This window comes from Schistocerca gregaria, chromosome 3 (assembly GCF_023897955.1).
Source record: "Schistocerca gregaria isolate iqSchGreg1 chromosome 3, iqSchGreg1.2, whole genome shotgun sequence".
NCBI lineage: Eukaryota > Metazoa > Arthropoda > Insecta > Orthoptera > Acrididae > Schistocerca > Schistocerca gregaria.
This window is the reverse complement of record NC_064922.1, coordinates 421,110,599-421,127,821: the sequence shown is the minus strand read 5'-3', so window position 1 is coordinate 421,127,821 and position 17,223 is coordinate 421,110,599. Positions and strand designations below refer to the sequence as shown.

General features: G+C 37.4%; 1 protein-coding gene across 1 annotated transcript in view; it reads right to left on the bottom strand.

Annotated features, from left to right (window-relative positions):
- The window catches only part of LOC126354326 (sorting nexin-25), a 175,027-nt gene that overhangs the window by 114,599 nt on the left and 43,205 nt on the right, over positions 1-17,223 (bottom strand). The window contains exons 7-9 of the mRNA XM_050003887.1: positions 12,962-13,091; positions 6,829-6,963; positions 3,164-3,373 (exon numbers count right to left, since the gene is read on the bottom strand). Of these exons, the coding sequence (XP_049859844.1) occupies positions 3,164-3,373; positions 6,829-6,963; positions 12,962-13,091 (475 nt within the window). The remainder of the gene's footprint in view (positions 1-3,163; positions 3,374-6,828; positions 6,964-12,961; positions 13,092-17,223) is intronic.

Here is a 17,223-nt window from a genome sequence, read left to right as displayed (position 1 = left end):
CTCTCAAGTACAGTGATTTTGTTGCCATTACTAGAGGTTAGAGAGCTCTACACATCACTGAAGTAAACATACTTCTTGAACAAGTGCAATTTTTCCAGAGATCTGAAGCCCAACATTAACAGTTCTTTAAACATAACAACCTTCAACTACAAGATCTAGTTGTACTAATAAGACCGCCACCTATGTTTGATGCCAACGTGCAATAACCACTCACAGACAGCAAATGGCAGCACTAGCAGTGGAGGGTACATAAAGCATGGCAGAGGGATGAACAAACAGACCGATTTGTCTGATATCCAAAAGGGCATTATCATTGGCTTTCGGGCCAAGGGTAGAAGCTCCTCCAAAATGGTTGGTTTGTAAACTGTTCACATGCTACTGTGGTTAAAGTATAGTATGCATGGCAAAATAGTGCTATACAAAACCAGCACCGAGGCAACAGTAGTGCATCACAGGCCACAGACGACACGGGTGAACAATGGGCGCAGAGGTGCATATGGGCAAATAGGCATGCAACTGTTGAGCAACTGGCCACCCAAATGAACTAAGGGGCTACCAACAGTGTCTCCTCAATGACTGTACAGAAAATGCTACTGTGTATCGGCCTCTGCAGCAGGTGCCTGGGTTATGCATCCATGCTGACTGCTATTCATCAGCGATGAAGGCTGTAAGTTGCATTCTAGTACTGCAGCTGGGTATCCGTGTGGCAACAAGTGACCTTTCGGATGAATCACGTTTCATGTTCCATCTGACAGAGGGCCTTGGGCAGGAACGGCACTGCAACAATTGTTGGAAGGGTCCAGGCCAGAGGAGGGAGCATTAAGGGCTGGGAAATGTTTCTGTGGCATTCTCTGGGTGATCTCATTATTTGGGAAGCCACAATGGGTAAACACAAGTATGCATCTAACCTTTGGAAGCAGATCCACCCCTACATGCAGTTTGTTTTTCCACAGCACTACATCTACCAGGAGGACAATGCAAGGTGTCACACAGATCACAGTGTACAGTGTGGTTTAAGGAACACCAGGATGAGTTTACTATAGTCCCCTGGCTAACAGACACCTTGGATTTAAACCCAATAGGGAATCTGTGAGATCACATCATTCAGGCTGTTCATGCTGTGATTCCTCAACCATGACACCCAGTCCAGCTGCCCATTGCACTAGAGCCGGCATGGTTCCACATCCCTGTCGGCACCTTCCATAACCTCAGTGACACTTTTCCTGAACGTCTGTGTTGCAAAAGTTTGTTATTTAGGCTTTTGACAGGTGGTCACTTTAATGACACTGGAACATGTATGTGGCAATAAAGAATTTTGTTTGTTTCTGTGAATGAAACAATAGATTTTTCAATTGTACATTCAGTATGAAATACGGAAAAAGTAAATCTACAATATAGTCTATTGTGTACCATTATATATTTCTACTTTGAAACATCAGGTCTGAAATTCATAGCTGCAGTTAATGGACGTTTATGTATGCGTAATGTTATTAGATCCTCCCCATATGATCTTTCCATACACAAATCTAAACTGAAAAGTCCACCATTTGTAACATTGCTTAATTTAAAAAATGGTAATGGAAACTGTAACATAACAATCAAAGTTGTCTCATAACAACATTTCTGGAATATTTACTGCTCCTTTCCATATGTTTATGCTATCAGGTAAGTCTCCCTTGATGTGGGGTTCTGGATGACTTTCCAAGACTGTGCCCCTTTTCCTAAATCCTGTCTGGTCCTTTTCCTTCATTCCTCTTCCTTCCCCTTCAGCTCTACAGCCGGAAGAAGGAGCTACTTGCTCCAAAAGCTTGCACAAGTTAAACAATTTTGTGCGAGTGTTCTCCTAGCACAACATGATGAGTAGATTTTTTTATCTATCCAATTACACTGTATTTTCAATAATTAATTATTTTCATTGTTAATGCTGCAGATGTTATACAAAAGATCATGAGAAGTTACACAAACTAAAAACTACCTAATGGCTGCAAGTAAACTGACAGAGCTACTTCAGAAAACAATCATATGTTACTTCTTCAGCAAAAGAACAAAGTTTTAGAAAAAATATTTAGGAATAAAGTAAACAACTCACCAAAAGGCATAAGCGCTGCATCATTGACGGGTACATAAACAATAGGTCTAGAGCTTCGCTTTTCCATCTTTCACAATGAAATTCCTTTCTCAAGCTTGTAGGAAACAAGTGTGGGCACATGTTTCTCCTAAAAGCTTGAAAAAGGAATTTCATTCTGAGAGGCAGCAAAGGAAAGCACCGCACCTCTTGTTTGTGTACCTGTCGGCGATGCAACGCTTCTGCCTTTCGGGGAGTCGTCTCATATTCATACATAATTTGTTATTCTCAACCAGAACTTTGTGCATAAGGTTTAGAAGAAACTGGGCAAAGGCAAAACAGGTTAAGGATGAGAAAGAACCAAAATAAGACATGAAAATCAACAAGGTCAATTTTCTTCTCTTGTTGTGGCATGCCCCCTCTTTATCTGTAGTCCTAGGAGGCATACAGAATTCATGTCTGAACAGACCCATTTCCTGCAAACTTCACTTACCTTCTATAGGACACAACAGTTTTGACCTAAGTGGTAGCATTTTTTTCCCCCCCTACGCGTACATGTGCTGCTACCAGATATATAAAAATTCTGTTTTATGCCAATTTCATTTATAGTTTAAATTAAAATGACCACTTTACTTTTTATGGAATGAAAATGGACCAGATAATACAAAAATTAAGGATAACAAAATCAATCAAAAAAACTGCAGCAATAAAAAGCTCTGCATTCTGTACTCAAATACCGAAGAGTTTACTCCATTGCTGTGTGCATCCAGTGCCACAAAATTAACATGGAAAATTGTGAGTATCAGAGCAAAATTTGCTAATATAAACTGAATTGTATCAGGCCACATATACTTAGATAACAGAATTACAGTGATTCCAAAGTGCAAAGTCTAACAACCATTACAGTCATTCAACTTTATTGCGTATGTGTATGCACGCACACACACACACACACACACACACACACACACACACACACACACACACAGAGAGAGAGAGAGAGAGAGAGAGAGAGAGAGAGAGAGAGGGGGGGGGGGAGTTGCACAACTTCATTCTGCTTTTTTTACAGTATTTTAAGTTGGCTGTTTACTATCCTACCTTGTCAACTCGAATTTCTGGTGATGGCGTGTTTATATAGGTGTAGAATATTTCAGTACCAAGCTGGTGAAGGTCACTCCGTTTTGCCTGCCGTAGTTCTTCAACAGCATTCCAATAACTAAGCAGTGCCTTGCTACCTACTTGTTCCAGGTACTGCATCAGATGTTCTCTACCCACCACAGTGCCAAGTACTTCATGTAAAGACAATGTCTGTAAAAAGTACAACTGATAAGTGCAAATAGCACACTGACTATATATTACCAAATCCAACATGGAAGAGAGAAAAAGAAGTGAAGGAATGCCTATGTAAACAGAGCAGAAAAGGATAGTTTTCTAAGAAAATGATAAAACTAAGATAAATTGAGATTAATAAATGGAGACCTCCAATAATAAAAACACAAATTTCAGAGAACAGAAACTGAAATTTATAGAAATTTGATGACAAAATATCATAGTCATGACACAAGAACTGCCTACAGAAAAATTATACAAAAAACATGTTATTTCTAACTTGCTGACCCAATAGTAGGAAAGAAATATCAAGTTATGATTTCTACTAATATACATTCTAATCAAACATAACTGTTAAGTAGGTTTAACTGTGTAAAATAGTTTTATTAAATTTCTGTGTGCATCGACAGAGTGCCATAACCTACACTTGAATAAACAAATTTCAATTCTAATTCTATAATTACAGTTTCTGTTCCTGCATCTGCATGAAAAATGTAGACCCTTTCTTCAAGCACTAAATGCATGCTCTGCAACATTTCACAATATGTAATGAGTACAAGTGCCTTACTACGAGTCATATAAAAATGTACCAACAGGTGATCAATAATATGGCACCTCCTCACAAGGAAATTGGACTGATTTCATACAATACTAAAATATTTTAAATGTCCAAGGTATTTTAAGAGCATGTACATTCAGCAGAAATATACTGAAGAGCCAAAGAATCTGGTACATCTACCCAAGATCATACAGGGCACTTACAAGTGCACAGAAGTGCCACAACATGATGTGACATAGACTCAACTAATGTCTGAAATAGTGCTGGAGGGAATAGACACCATGAATCCTGCAGGGCTGTCCATAAATCCGTAAGAGTATGAGGGCATGGAGATCTCTTCTGAACAGTACGTTGCAAGGCATCCTAGAGATGCTCAATAATGTTCATGTTTGGGGAGTCTGGTGGTCAGTGGAATTGTTTAAATTCAGGAGAGCCACTCTGTGGCAATTCTGGATGTGTGAGGTGTTGTACTGTCCTGCTCGAATTTCCAAAGTCTGTCAGAATGTACAATGGGCATTAATGGATGCAGGTGATCAGACAGTATGCTTATGTACGTGTCACCTGTCAGAATCATATCTAAATGTATCAGGGGTCCCACATCACTCCAACTGCACATGCCTCACACCATTACAGAGCCTCCACCAGCCTGAATAGTCCCCTGCTGGCGTGCAGGGTCTATGGACACATGAGGTTGTCTTCATACCTGTACACATCCATCCGTGCAATACAATTTGAAATGAGACTCGTCCGCAACATGTTCCCAGTTATCAACAGTCCAATATCGGTGTTGACGAGCCCAGGCGAGCCGTACAGCTTTGTGTCAAGCAGTCATCAAGGATACATGGGTGGGCCTTCAGCTCCAAAAGCCCTTATTGATGTTTTGTTAATTGGTTCGCATGCTGACACTTGTTGCTGGCCCAGCATTGAAATCTGCAGCAATTTGCAGAAGGGTTGCACTTCCATCACACTGAACGATTCTCTTCAGTCATCATTGGTCCCATTCTTGCAGGCTTTTTTTCCAGCCACAGAGATGTCAGAGATTTGATATTTTTCCAAATTCCTGATATCTGTGGAACACTTGTGAAATGTTCATATGGGAAAATCCTCAGTTCATTGCTACCTTGGAGATGCTGTGTCCCATTGCTTGCATGCCAACTATAATACCACATTCAAACTCACTGAAATTTTGCCATTGTAGCAGCAGTAACCAATCTAACAACTGCACCAGATACTTGTTGTTTTATATAGGCACTGCTGACTGCAGGCCCTTATACTATTTACATATCTGTGTATTTGAATATGCATGTCTATACTTGTTCCTTTGGCACTTCAGGGTATTTACAGTAAAAGTCTTCACACAATCAAACAACAAAAGCTACAGATTGCTTGAAATAGCTAGTTCTGCAGCAAGTGATAATTGACAAACAACTATACATTCATGCTACTGCAGTCTTGATCGGGAACGAACAATGATGTCTTTAAAGTGTGGAATACTGAGATTGGGACACTTCATTATAAACCATGCAACAGATTCGGGATTGCACCCAAAAGTGATGCCAGTGCTAATATCATTCATGGAAAGGTGTCTGCACTTGGTTCAACTTACACTTGGTTCATCAAATGACTTCAAAGTGTGTAATCTGCTAGTAATTTAACTGAAAAGTTGCCAACATAAATTACAGGGGTGGAAACCACATTATTAGATCAATGAAGCATAACATAAAAGCATGAAACGAAGGTACCCATTTTGTGTCCTGCAAAAATTAAAACTGAATGTAAGAAATTGTTAAAATCGCAGAGAGACAAAAAGGTTGGCCGTATATGATCTTCGTGCAGGAGAGAGGAGTTAAACTAATTCCCCTGTCCTCTCTGAATAAGGAACCTACTGAAATTTCCTGGCAGATAGGAACTGTGTGCCAGACAGGGTGTCAAAATTAGAACACTGGTTTTTGGAGGCAATGATCTTAGTAGTAAGCTCTTCAGGCACAACTGAAGGCCCATGCTCACAGCTTTATTTTTGCAGGTACCTCTATCCTCCTTTCCAAATTTACCAGAGACTCTCCTACACATACTGCACAACTAGCACTCCTGGAAGAAAGGACATCAAAGAGAAGTGACTTTGCCACAGCTCAGTAGTTGTTTCCACAATGCATCTCCCACTCTTCGGAGAAGTGTGCAGTGTTTCGAAATTTCCTGATCATGTTTTAACCTACTAGGAAGTTTCGAAACAGTGCACGCTTCTCTGCAGTGTGTAATATTCATTCTGGAAGGATATTACTGTTCAGAAAACTAGGAGTTCTGTGTTTCTTGGGAATTTCTGACAACATTGGGCATTGTGCCTTTTGAAAATTACATGTTGTAGCTTTTAAATGATTAATGAAAAATCTCATATAAAGATGTATTTTCTTACTGTATACTAACTGCATTAATACCTCTCTCCTCCCTGATGAAGGAACAAAGTTCTGAAAGCTAGGATACATAAATTTTCTGTTCTGTTTTGTGTATCTATCAGCTATACTGAGCTGAGGTAAGTACTGGCATGTTGTGGCTTCGTTACAGATACTTATGTATCAACATGAATGTTGAGAGGGCATTGTCTATTGAAGTGACTTGTTCTCACATGGAAAATCAGTAAAGGATATTATGACATTTTCCCAAAGCCTCAGCCTAATATCAATTCCTCAAACCATGACTGTCAAACCTGTCTAGCAATACTTTACAATTATCTGCCATTCAATTTACACTAACAATCTTTTCAGCATGTGATGCTCCCATTAATTATGCAAAGAACATACTCCAAGTGACCACACCAAACCACATTACTACTCTCATGTGTGACTGTCACACAAAGTAATTGCACAGTTCTGAGATCTACCTTTCTTGCTTCAACAGTTGCAGCTTCAACTGCCTCTTCAACAGCATAATCTGTCCAGCCAAGGCTCACTAAACGTTTCTCACATTGTGCTTTAGCATAAGTTAATTGATTCATGTAACGCTTCATTTGTCTTGCCTGAAAAAGAAACAAACTAAAATACACTCATGGAAACAAGCAATACAGCTCTTCATAATAAATGCATTTGTTAAGATTTGTGTTGAATCTGTGTTAAGTATTATAGTATATCAATTTTAAAAGCAGTGGTTCCAACACTATATTAGGAAGCAACCAGAGTTGTTAAATTAGTAATGTAAGTGGTACATTTCAAACCATCTTGTCAAGTATCATAAAATTATGCAACATACTTGATATTGCATTAAGTTATCTAATTATCACTTTAGCACTGATGGCAGTTAGGTACCAGTATTTTCTTACTGTATACTAACTGCATTACTACCTTTTCCTTGAGAAAGCAATTCTACCACAACCCAAAAAAATCTCTAAAGAGAGAATGAAAAACACACACATATTTGTGTGTCATTGCCCTTATTCCAAAACTGATTACCTCTAATGACACTCATAATCCATCAAACTTTGCAACTGGAAATGCATTGACAACACAAAAAAATTTCATACATGCAAAATATGAAAATAAAAAATTAATGAATCACACCACGTGAGATGAAAACAGACTGTCTTATCAGTTATTAGGAGCAAAGAAGTAAGACTTAAAGGTGCAATAAGTTGGAAAACAAAGAAACCATGTCTGATTCTAAGATCCTGAATATTTGTAGCAATTTAATTTTTGGCTGAAAAAGGAACATATGAAATGAAAAAACATAAAATAAACAAAGAATTAAGTCAAGGCCCCAACAGGAGCTAAACAGAAAATTGTGGAAAGGTTATCTGCCACTGTACATCTAACATTTAAGACATATTTCAAGAATATGGATATCTCAAACACTAATTGTCTATTTTTCTTTCAGAAACAGGAGAGCTTTGCAAATGTTAACAGTTATAATATTCAGACAGCAGCTTTACATGTATAAAAATGCTCTATTCTTCATTTGTTACTGGTTTCAGTTAAACATGGTAATCATCACTGGATCTTGTCACAAGATATGTTTGTTGTTGTCATGACGGTGGATGATGATTACCAAGTTTATTTGAAACTCACCTTGAATGACAGATTAATATCTAAAGCTGTAGTCTGAATATTACTCTTAAATATGATTCCTTGTCTAATACATCAAACCAATATGGAACTATTAAATTTATTTCACTACTTGTACTACATACTCTAACATTGTAACTGGCAAAGCATACAATCAAATCCTGATCTTCAAACTTAAATATTTCTATAAACTATAAAAATAATAAACTGCTTTTTCTTTCAAAGCATGGGTATACAGCCATAGTAATAAAATTTTTGGTCTTTATTACCTTTTGCTCAAGAAGATTGTATAACTTAAAAACAACATGCTTCAGTTAACTTCACCCTTCCTGGGGGTGAAGTTGACCAATTCTCTGTTATGTGATAATTGGAATCACTACAGAGTGACTTTAATTGTTCTGAAACTTTATCGACAACAGAAAAATAAATCTTACATGATAATAAATTTTAATACTAATTTTGGGGTAACTTACTAAGAAAGTTTAAAGACACAAACGATATGATCACAAACTTGTGTTATGAAATTCCAAAGAAACACACACTCTTCTTCTTTAGGCCTAAAAACTGACTGATCACCCTCTATTTTACCATAACAACCATAACAACTATGGATCCCATTCATAACAGTGCTTTTGCAAATTTTATACACATGGGTAACCTTGTTAATGCTTGTTTTCCCATTTAAAATTTCTTGACAGAGTTCTAAAACATCCAGAGTATAGTTCTTCAATTCACCTGACTTACATCCACACACATGTGGCATTTCCACATTAACAACTCTTACGATCTCACTTCAATGAAGAAACAAACAGAATTGCAACCTACATGACAAATTCACATGTTAACATACAGACACTTGCAACAATGACTTCCTCACTCCACCATTAGAGTGTTATAAAGAAACTTTGCTGCATACATTGTGTGACATTGTTGCTGCACTCATTAGTTCACATTCTTGCTACATTGTGACTGGTTTTTGTTCATAAAAGAACCATTCGAGAAAGTATGGTCAATTTTACCTCCACTCCACCAAGAATTTGCAAAATTTTACTTATGTGTCTATAAACAGGAGATTAACTTTTGCTGTTGTCCTAGTTGTCTTTGTGGAGGGTCAATGCACAACATACTTAAATCTAGACATGTGAGTTGTGTTACGTCAGTCACACAAATAAGTTTTAGATCATTAAAAAAGTTAAAGTAAATCAATCCTCTTGAAAACAATTAATATTCAGATAGAGGTTCAGTAAAACTGTACATTTAGCCACTGCCTGAATTAAGAAGTTTTATAACAGTAAATATAATAACAAAAATATAATAATTTTCATCATCTGTATGAAGTTATTTAACATAAAATGTTTATTGAATATTTTGGTCAAATTCACCATTTGATGGTACATCAAACTGACAGTAATCTGAGAGAGAGTGCATGTTGCCTCTCTCGAACACAATATCCAGTTTTCAATTGATATGAGAAGTTCAAATCAAAAATGATTGGCCACATGCATGATGTTTACATGGATAACATCCAAAAACTTGCTGTTGAACATTCTCCGGGATGAATGCTGAACAGAATGATTTTCTCAAGACTAACCAGCATGGATTTCAAAAACATCAATCATCTGAAACCCAACTCGCACTTTTCTCACATGACATATTGAAAGTGTTGGATCAGGGCAACCTCGTAGATGTAGTGTTTCTTGATTACTAAAAGGGTGTCACTCACCTATGCTTATTATCAAAAGTACAACCGTAGGGGGAGATCAAGGGAAATTTGTGACTGGATTGAGGACTTTTTGAAAGGGAGGGCACATCATGTTATCTTGGATGGAGTGTCATTATCAGGCATATAAGTAACTTCGGTGTGCCCCTGGGGAAGTGTGTTGGGACCCTTGCTGTTTATGTTGTATATTAATGATCTTGCAGACAGTATTGACAGTAAAATCATGCCTTTTGCAGATGAAAGAGTCATCTATAATGAATTAATATCTGAAAGAAGCTCCATAAATATTCAAATGAATAGATAAAAAATCTACTCACCATACGGCACCAGTAGAACACACACAAATAAAGGTTTAACTTCTACAACCTTCCGGAACAAGTGGATCCTTCTTCTGGCAGAAGATTTGAAAGGGAAGGAAGGAGAGTAAAGGAAAAGGACTGGAGAGGTTAAGGGAAAGGGGTGCAGTTCAGAAAAGCCACCCAGAACCCCCGGGTCAAGGGAGACTTACCAAATGGAATTCCTTCTCATCCCATCCAGTAAGTTTTTCCTGACCAGGGGTGCTGGGTGACTTTTCTGAAATGTACCCTTTTCCCTAAACCTCTCCAGCCCTTTTCCTTCACCCCTCTTCCTTCCCCTTCAACTGTTCTGCCAGAAGCAGCCTCTGGTTCCAAAGCTTGCGAAAATTAAAATCTTTTTGTGTCTGTGTTCTCCTGCTATCACTTGGTGAGTGGATTTTTTAAATCTATTTACTTACATTATATTGTCTGTAATTGATTATTTTCATCATTACATAAATATTCAGTCAGATCTTGATTTAAAAAAAAAAAGAAAACATAGTATCCTATAACTACAATATCAATGAGTTACTGTTGGAATCAACCAACTCATATAAATACCTGGGTGTAGAACTTTGCAGGGATATGAAATGGAATAATCACATGGGTTCAGTCACGGGTAGGTGGTAGACTTCAGTTTATCGGTAGAATATTGGGAAAGTGCAATCAGTTGACAAAAAAGATTGCTTACAAATCACTCTTGTGAGCCATCCTAGAATATTGCTCAAGTGTATGAGACCCATACCAGACAGGACTAAAAGGGGGTATTAAACATATACAGAGAAGGGCAACACCAATGGTCACTGCTTTTGTTTAATCCATGGGAGTGTGTCAGAGATACTGAAGGAAGAAAGTCTGTTAAAGTTTCAGGAACCAGCTTTAAATGATTACTCAAGGAATTTACTGCAACCAACTACCTATCGCTCACATAGGGCTCGTGAGGAAAAGATTAGAATAAGTACTGTATGCACACAGGTATTCGAACAATCATTCTTCCTCCACTCTATAAGTGAATGGAACAGGTAAAAACCCTAATAACTGGTGCAATGGGACATACCCACTGCCATCCAACTCACAGTGGTTTGTAGAGTATTGATGTAGATGTAGATGTAGATGACGTAACAGTAGGGACAAAGTGCATTTATTTACACTCCTCTCAGCTGTGTGTTCACCACCCTCTCTATAATTATGTGCTTCCAGTATCTACAAGTAGAGACAGCACCCCAACAAGTAATTTACCATTAAGCTCAAATAACAACATTGCTTTTTCACTTCTTGTTGTTAGCTCTCTTCAAAATATTCCTTCCTTCCTTTCCATTGAATTTCATCTCTTTTACTCCTGTGGCTAGAATTCTTTATCTTCTTATCTCATAACATTTGTTCGATGTAAAGCTGATTCCTAGCTATTCCTTACTCTATTTTTGTCTTTGTTTATATCTTATTTTCATCACTACTCTTGTTATTTCTTCCCAGTTTTCGTCACTCATCTTACAAACATCAATGCCGTACACCCCACTTTACAGACCATGGAACTGGAATCTCAGCTGTTACAGTATATCTTTACCTCAGGTTTACCTGTTGTGGTCTTTTATCATAAGTTTGAAATTTTTCTTGCATTAATCATCTATCTTTCTTTTATCTTTCACTAATATTTGTTTAGCGTTTTCTCCCAACAACAAACTTGCATAAAACTTGTTTTTTAATGTTTTTTCAGACTTTTACCAAATGTTTGAACAGTGACAACTGGAGAATAAATAAGGTCACTCCTCTTCTGTCCACATATTGTGGTCTTTTAAGTCTGACACCACACAGACTGTGAGAATATTAATGACAAGGAATTAGTTTTGATAGAAAAGAAATTGGACAAGAGTCAAAAAGGGAATGTTATGGCATTCAGCACAGGATCAGAATGCAGACATCTTTTGAACATGAATATACCAAAGAAGGAATGAATTTTAAAAGTTTCTTCAACATTTTAATGTCATCAGAAATGGAGTACTAGCACAATTGGAAGACATGTGAAGGAACTGGCCTTAGTCTTGTTGTTGAAAGTACCCCGGCTTTTGACTACCGCACATTTAAGGAAATCATATGAAAATGTAAATTACAATGACTGGACGGGGCTGAATTCGAAGCCTACTAAACAGAACTACAATGCTTAACCATGGTACAACTTCATCCATTATGTTGGAATTATGTTACAATGTCAAGGAAGATGTTTTTCTTGTTATAGCGCAGGGCACCTGATGATAAACTCATAGAAACACAGCAGTAGATATACACCCACTTAAAATAAGGTCAACCATTTAGATCACCACCCCTTGTTACACTGGGTGAGAAAGGGTATATAAGGAACCAACTACCAATGTTTTGCTGTACTCTATTCATACACAAAATTTGTCATTGCATTCTGAATAAAAAAGAATAAATATAGCACATTTAAACAATCCAATGTTGTAAATATGCAAACTGTGTCTAGAAAACAACAAGCCAATGAGTCATGTTAGCAATTCACAAACAAGTTACAAAATAACTTGGAAATGCATACCTATAGACACTACGCATGGTGCCCTTTTAAGCCCACATAATTTCAGTGTGAAAAAAGTTGAGGAAATCAATCAGATAGCTGTTGTGTTCCTCCACAGAGATTTAACCTGGCAAATTTATACACACACTATAACACTACTGTAAAGCAAACTAATCTTTTATAGGAACATTATCAGTGTTTACTACCAGTCTAATGTACTTAATAATCAACATAAGAAAAGCACACAATCTGTTACTTTTTGCTCACCTGGAATATCCTTCCCCTAGCTTTCCCCATACTTTTTACACACAAACAATAATATAGCACACGGTAATAATAATCCAAATAAAAAATAATACGAAGTACAAAATACTCACCTGTAACTTTAGACCAAGATCAATTTTACTACCAATGTGGCCAAATATATCTTTAGTTTGCGCCAAATTTGTAGAGCTTTTCAAACTCTGAATTTTGGTTGCCTGTATGATTTCAGTTACTATATTATATCTGAAAAATAAATCAATAATGACAAGGGAGTTATTAAATAACAAACTGAATTCTATCTTAGAGAGTATCTCTGGTTACTGCGGAATGTCATTATTCTACAGGTAATTCAGTCACAAGAATGATGATAACATAAATAAAAACTTTTTGTTACACAAACACAGGACTTTTTATGTGATTTAAAGTATAGTCAAAAAACATAAATGAAACTTGATGTGGTTTGGCTTGCAGTCAACAAGCAAAGGATAAATAAAAATGTCTAAACAGAAAAAACTTATTTGGTTTTCTGAAAACACTGGAGAAATGAGTATTCTTTGCTGATGTTCACTACATTTTATGAATATCATACATTCATAGTAAAAGCAGAGCAAATTATCCATCTCACTGCCTATATTAACAAATTCAAACACATGGAACTAACTAGTATAACAACAATGTATTATTTTTTCAAGTATGAAAGAGCCTGGAACAAAAAGGTAATAGAATGTCATGGTTCTATAACTGACACAAGTACCAAAAAACATAAGGATGACATTGAATCATGTAGAACAGACAGTTACCGTTCACTTAAACATTGTTAAACAGATTTTCAGACATTAATCAACTCTGTCCATCTCTACATGCTTTAACAATCACATTTTGTTTTCTGATCATTTATTTTTAACCAAATTTGAATTGTTCTTCTAACAGTTCCACAATTAACTTTTTAACTTCTATTTCTCTTTTACCAATGAGTACTATATCATCTGGGTATGCTAAAACCTTAACTTTATTTCTTTTGAGGCTCTCTGCACTTATTAGTTGGTTACTGTTCCAGTTACAAATGTATTGTCAGTAGTGGATCTATTTCTCAAACAGCCATTTTGATATTTCCCGATCATTTTTTCTGCATATAGTTTCAAATGATTTTGCAATAAATGTGATAAAATCTTAAATGCTGCACTCACTAATGATATTTCCCTATAGTTTCTGAAGTCTTCCCTGTCTGCCAAATCCAATTAATTAAGCTACTGATTCACACTCAAATCCATTTTCAAACTGTTAATGGAGTACCTTCTGTTAACTAAATAGTCAAACTGGGCCGAAAACTGCTACAACCGATTAGCCGAGATAATACTGTCTCATTTCTTTCTTGTAAGTATGACAATGAATGAAAATCCAGTTCCTCTAAGAGCTTCCACAATGATCCTCATGTACTTCTGGGGTCTGACCAGAAAACACTTTCTAATGTCCCAGCAGGATCTTCACACTTTTCATAATAAAACACAAGTCATAGAAATCATTTTGCATTGACATGTCCAGTGGGTTTGGGAATTATCTTATTTCCATCAGCTACACAGTTCTGTAGGAGATGGACTAACCAACTTCTTTATCATCAGGTTACATTATTTAAGATTCTGTAGATTTTTTGGTCAAAAGCTCCCACATTTCCAGCCAGGTGGCAGTGTTAAAATGCAGCAACATTTCAACAAGTGTCATATTCACCATCTTCTGACAAAGTAATGAGATATGTGGGTGCTGCAATATTTTCACTAGTGGAATATCACCCCTCAACATGGCTATGGGCAGCTGTGTACTATCTGGCAGGCGAGTGGCGATGGGGATGAGGCTGCAGTGGTGAGGGTAGTGCATGCTCCAGTTGCACCACCGTGTGGGGAAAATGGCTGGCTGCACTCTCATTGTATTGCCACTAGTGCCAGGTTCCATGCTCCACTTGTTAGTTATCTTTCATCTCTGTTGACAATATTGTCTTGAACCTATATTTCAATGGATTCCTTTATGGTGATGGCCCAAAAGCCAGTTGTTTGGTGTAGCATCTTGGTGTTCTGGAAGTCAAATGTGCAGACCTTCTTGACACCATGCTCTGTTGTCACTGATTTGAGGAGATGGCTCTTCAAACCACTCACCAGAAATGCAAGTGTAACAATACTTTTGTGGTACAGGAGCTTGGTACACAGGCACCTTAACAGCATCCATCAGAACACTGCTTTCACTATGAAAATAGAAGTGAACTGTTTGCTCCCTTTCCCTACACTAGGCCAATCTGTATACAGGAAGAATACACACATAGCCCTGTCCCTGAATGCAACAAGCTGCCACCATCCAGTGCAATAGCACAAAGTGCTGACTAGCCAGGTACATAGGGTGCCCACACAAACTAATCATGAAGGACGTATTCCACAAAAATGCACACAGTGAACTACAGATTAGTAGGGTATTGAAGAATAGACAAGATTCTGGAAATCAGGAAGAGAAAGAAGAAAGCAACAGAATCACTTTCTTGCCACATCTGGTGCTGTTGTCAGCCAAAATTGTGAGACTGCTCGAAAAATTCAATACAAAATCCCACCTCCTGACAATTGCTGAAGTCAAAAGAGTGTCTTGCCTCTGTGAAAGACCCACTAAAAATGAATGGATCAGGAATATACAGCATTGCTTGTGAATGTATATTGGACAAACGCGGCACATGCTCAAGGAGCATATCAGGCATGTGGAATGGGCACAGAGAGAAAAATCAGCGATAGCAGAAGATAGCATCAAGGAAGACCACACATCTGTCTTCTGGAACAACAAGGTGCTTTGCTGAGCAACCAGCTATTGGGACTCTCCGCTAGTATAAAAATTACAGCACCAGCATATATCGTAACTTCAAGAGAAGATGGTGAGTATGACACCCATGAAAACATCATGGTATTTTAACATCGCCACCTCAAAGGACACCCAAGAGGTTTTCACTAAAAGCATACATGGGAGAGCCTACATTCAAATATTCTGCAGATTATTTTTGAGATGTCTATTCTTTCACTAATTGAACGATTTCAAGAAGTTATCAATCATATACAACAGCCAATATGAATGAACAATTAATTTCATCCTGGAATTTTACAGATTGCACCATTCACAAGTTTAAACTTCTTTAAATTGACTTTGATCACTGTCACAGAAAGGCTGAAGAAGATTAAGAACAGTACAGCATGAAACAGAGCATCACAAGGAAGGAGAAGAACATTTAGCAAAATTAAGTAATTAACTTAGAACAGGAAGGTACATAGAATAATATGACAGGGCAAAACTGAGCCCGTAAAACAGTTCAAAACTTAGTCTAGGAGAAAATGACATATCAAGGTACAAATATCAGAAATGCAAAGGGAATTTAACTTTAAAGGAACACTACAATGTAAAAAAAAACTTAATCTACAACCAGAAATGCACTGATCAACTGTTTTGACTAGAGTGTAGTTTTGTCTGGGGCAGAGACATGGACAATAAGGAAGAGGTTGTTGTTGTTGTTGTTGTTGTTGTCTTCAGTCCTGAGACTGTTTTGATGCAGCTCTCCATGCTACTCTATTCTGTGCAAGCTTCTTCATCTCCCAGTACCTACTGCAACCTACATCCTTCTGAATCTGTTTAGAGTATTCATCTCTTGGTCTCCCTCTATGATTTTTACCCTCCACGCTGCCCTCCAATACTAAATTGGTGATCCCTCGATGTCTCAGAACATGTCCTACCAACCGATCCCTTCTTCTAGTCAAGTTGTGCCACAAGCTCCTCTTCTCCCCAATTCTACTCAATACCTCCTAATTAGTTATGTGATCCACCCATCTAATCTTCAACATTCTTCTGTAGCACCACATTTCGAAAGCTTCTATTCTCTTCTTGTCCAAACTATTTATCGTCCACGTTTCACTTCCATACATGGCTACACTCAATACAAATACTTTCAGAAATGACATCCTGACACTTAAATCAATACTCGATGTTAACAAATTTCTCTTCTTCAGAAACACTTTCTTTGCCATTGCCAGTCTACATTTTATATCCTCTCTACTTCGACCATCATCAGTTATTTTGCTCCCCAAATAGCAAAATTCCTTTACTACTTTAAGTATCTCATTTCCTAATCTAATTTCCTCAGCATCACCCGACTTAATTCGACTACATTCCATTGTCCTCATTTTGCTTTTGTTGATGTTCATCTTATATCTTCCTTTCAAGACACTGTCCATTCCGTTCAAGTGCTCTTCCAAGTCCTTTGCTGTCTCTGATAGAATTACAAAGTCATTGGCGAACCTCAAAGTTTTTATTTCTTCTCCGTGGATTTTAATACCTACTCTGAATTTTTCTTTTGTTTCCT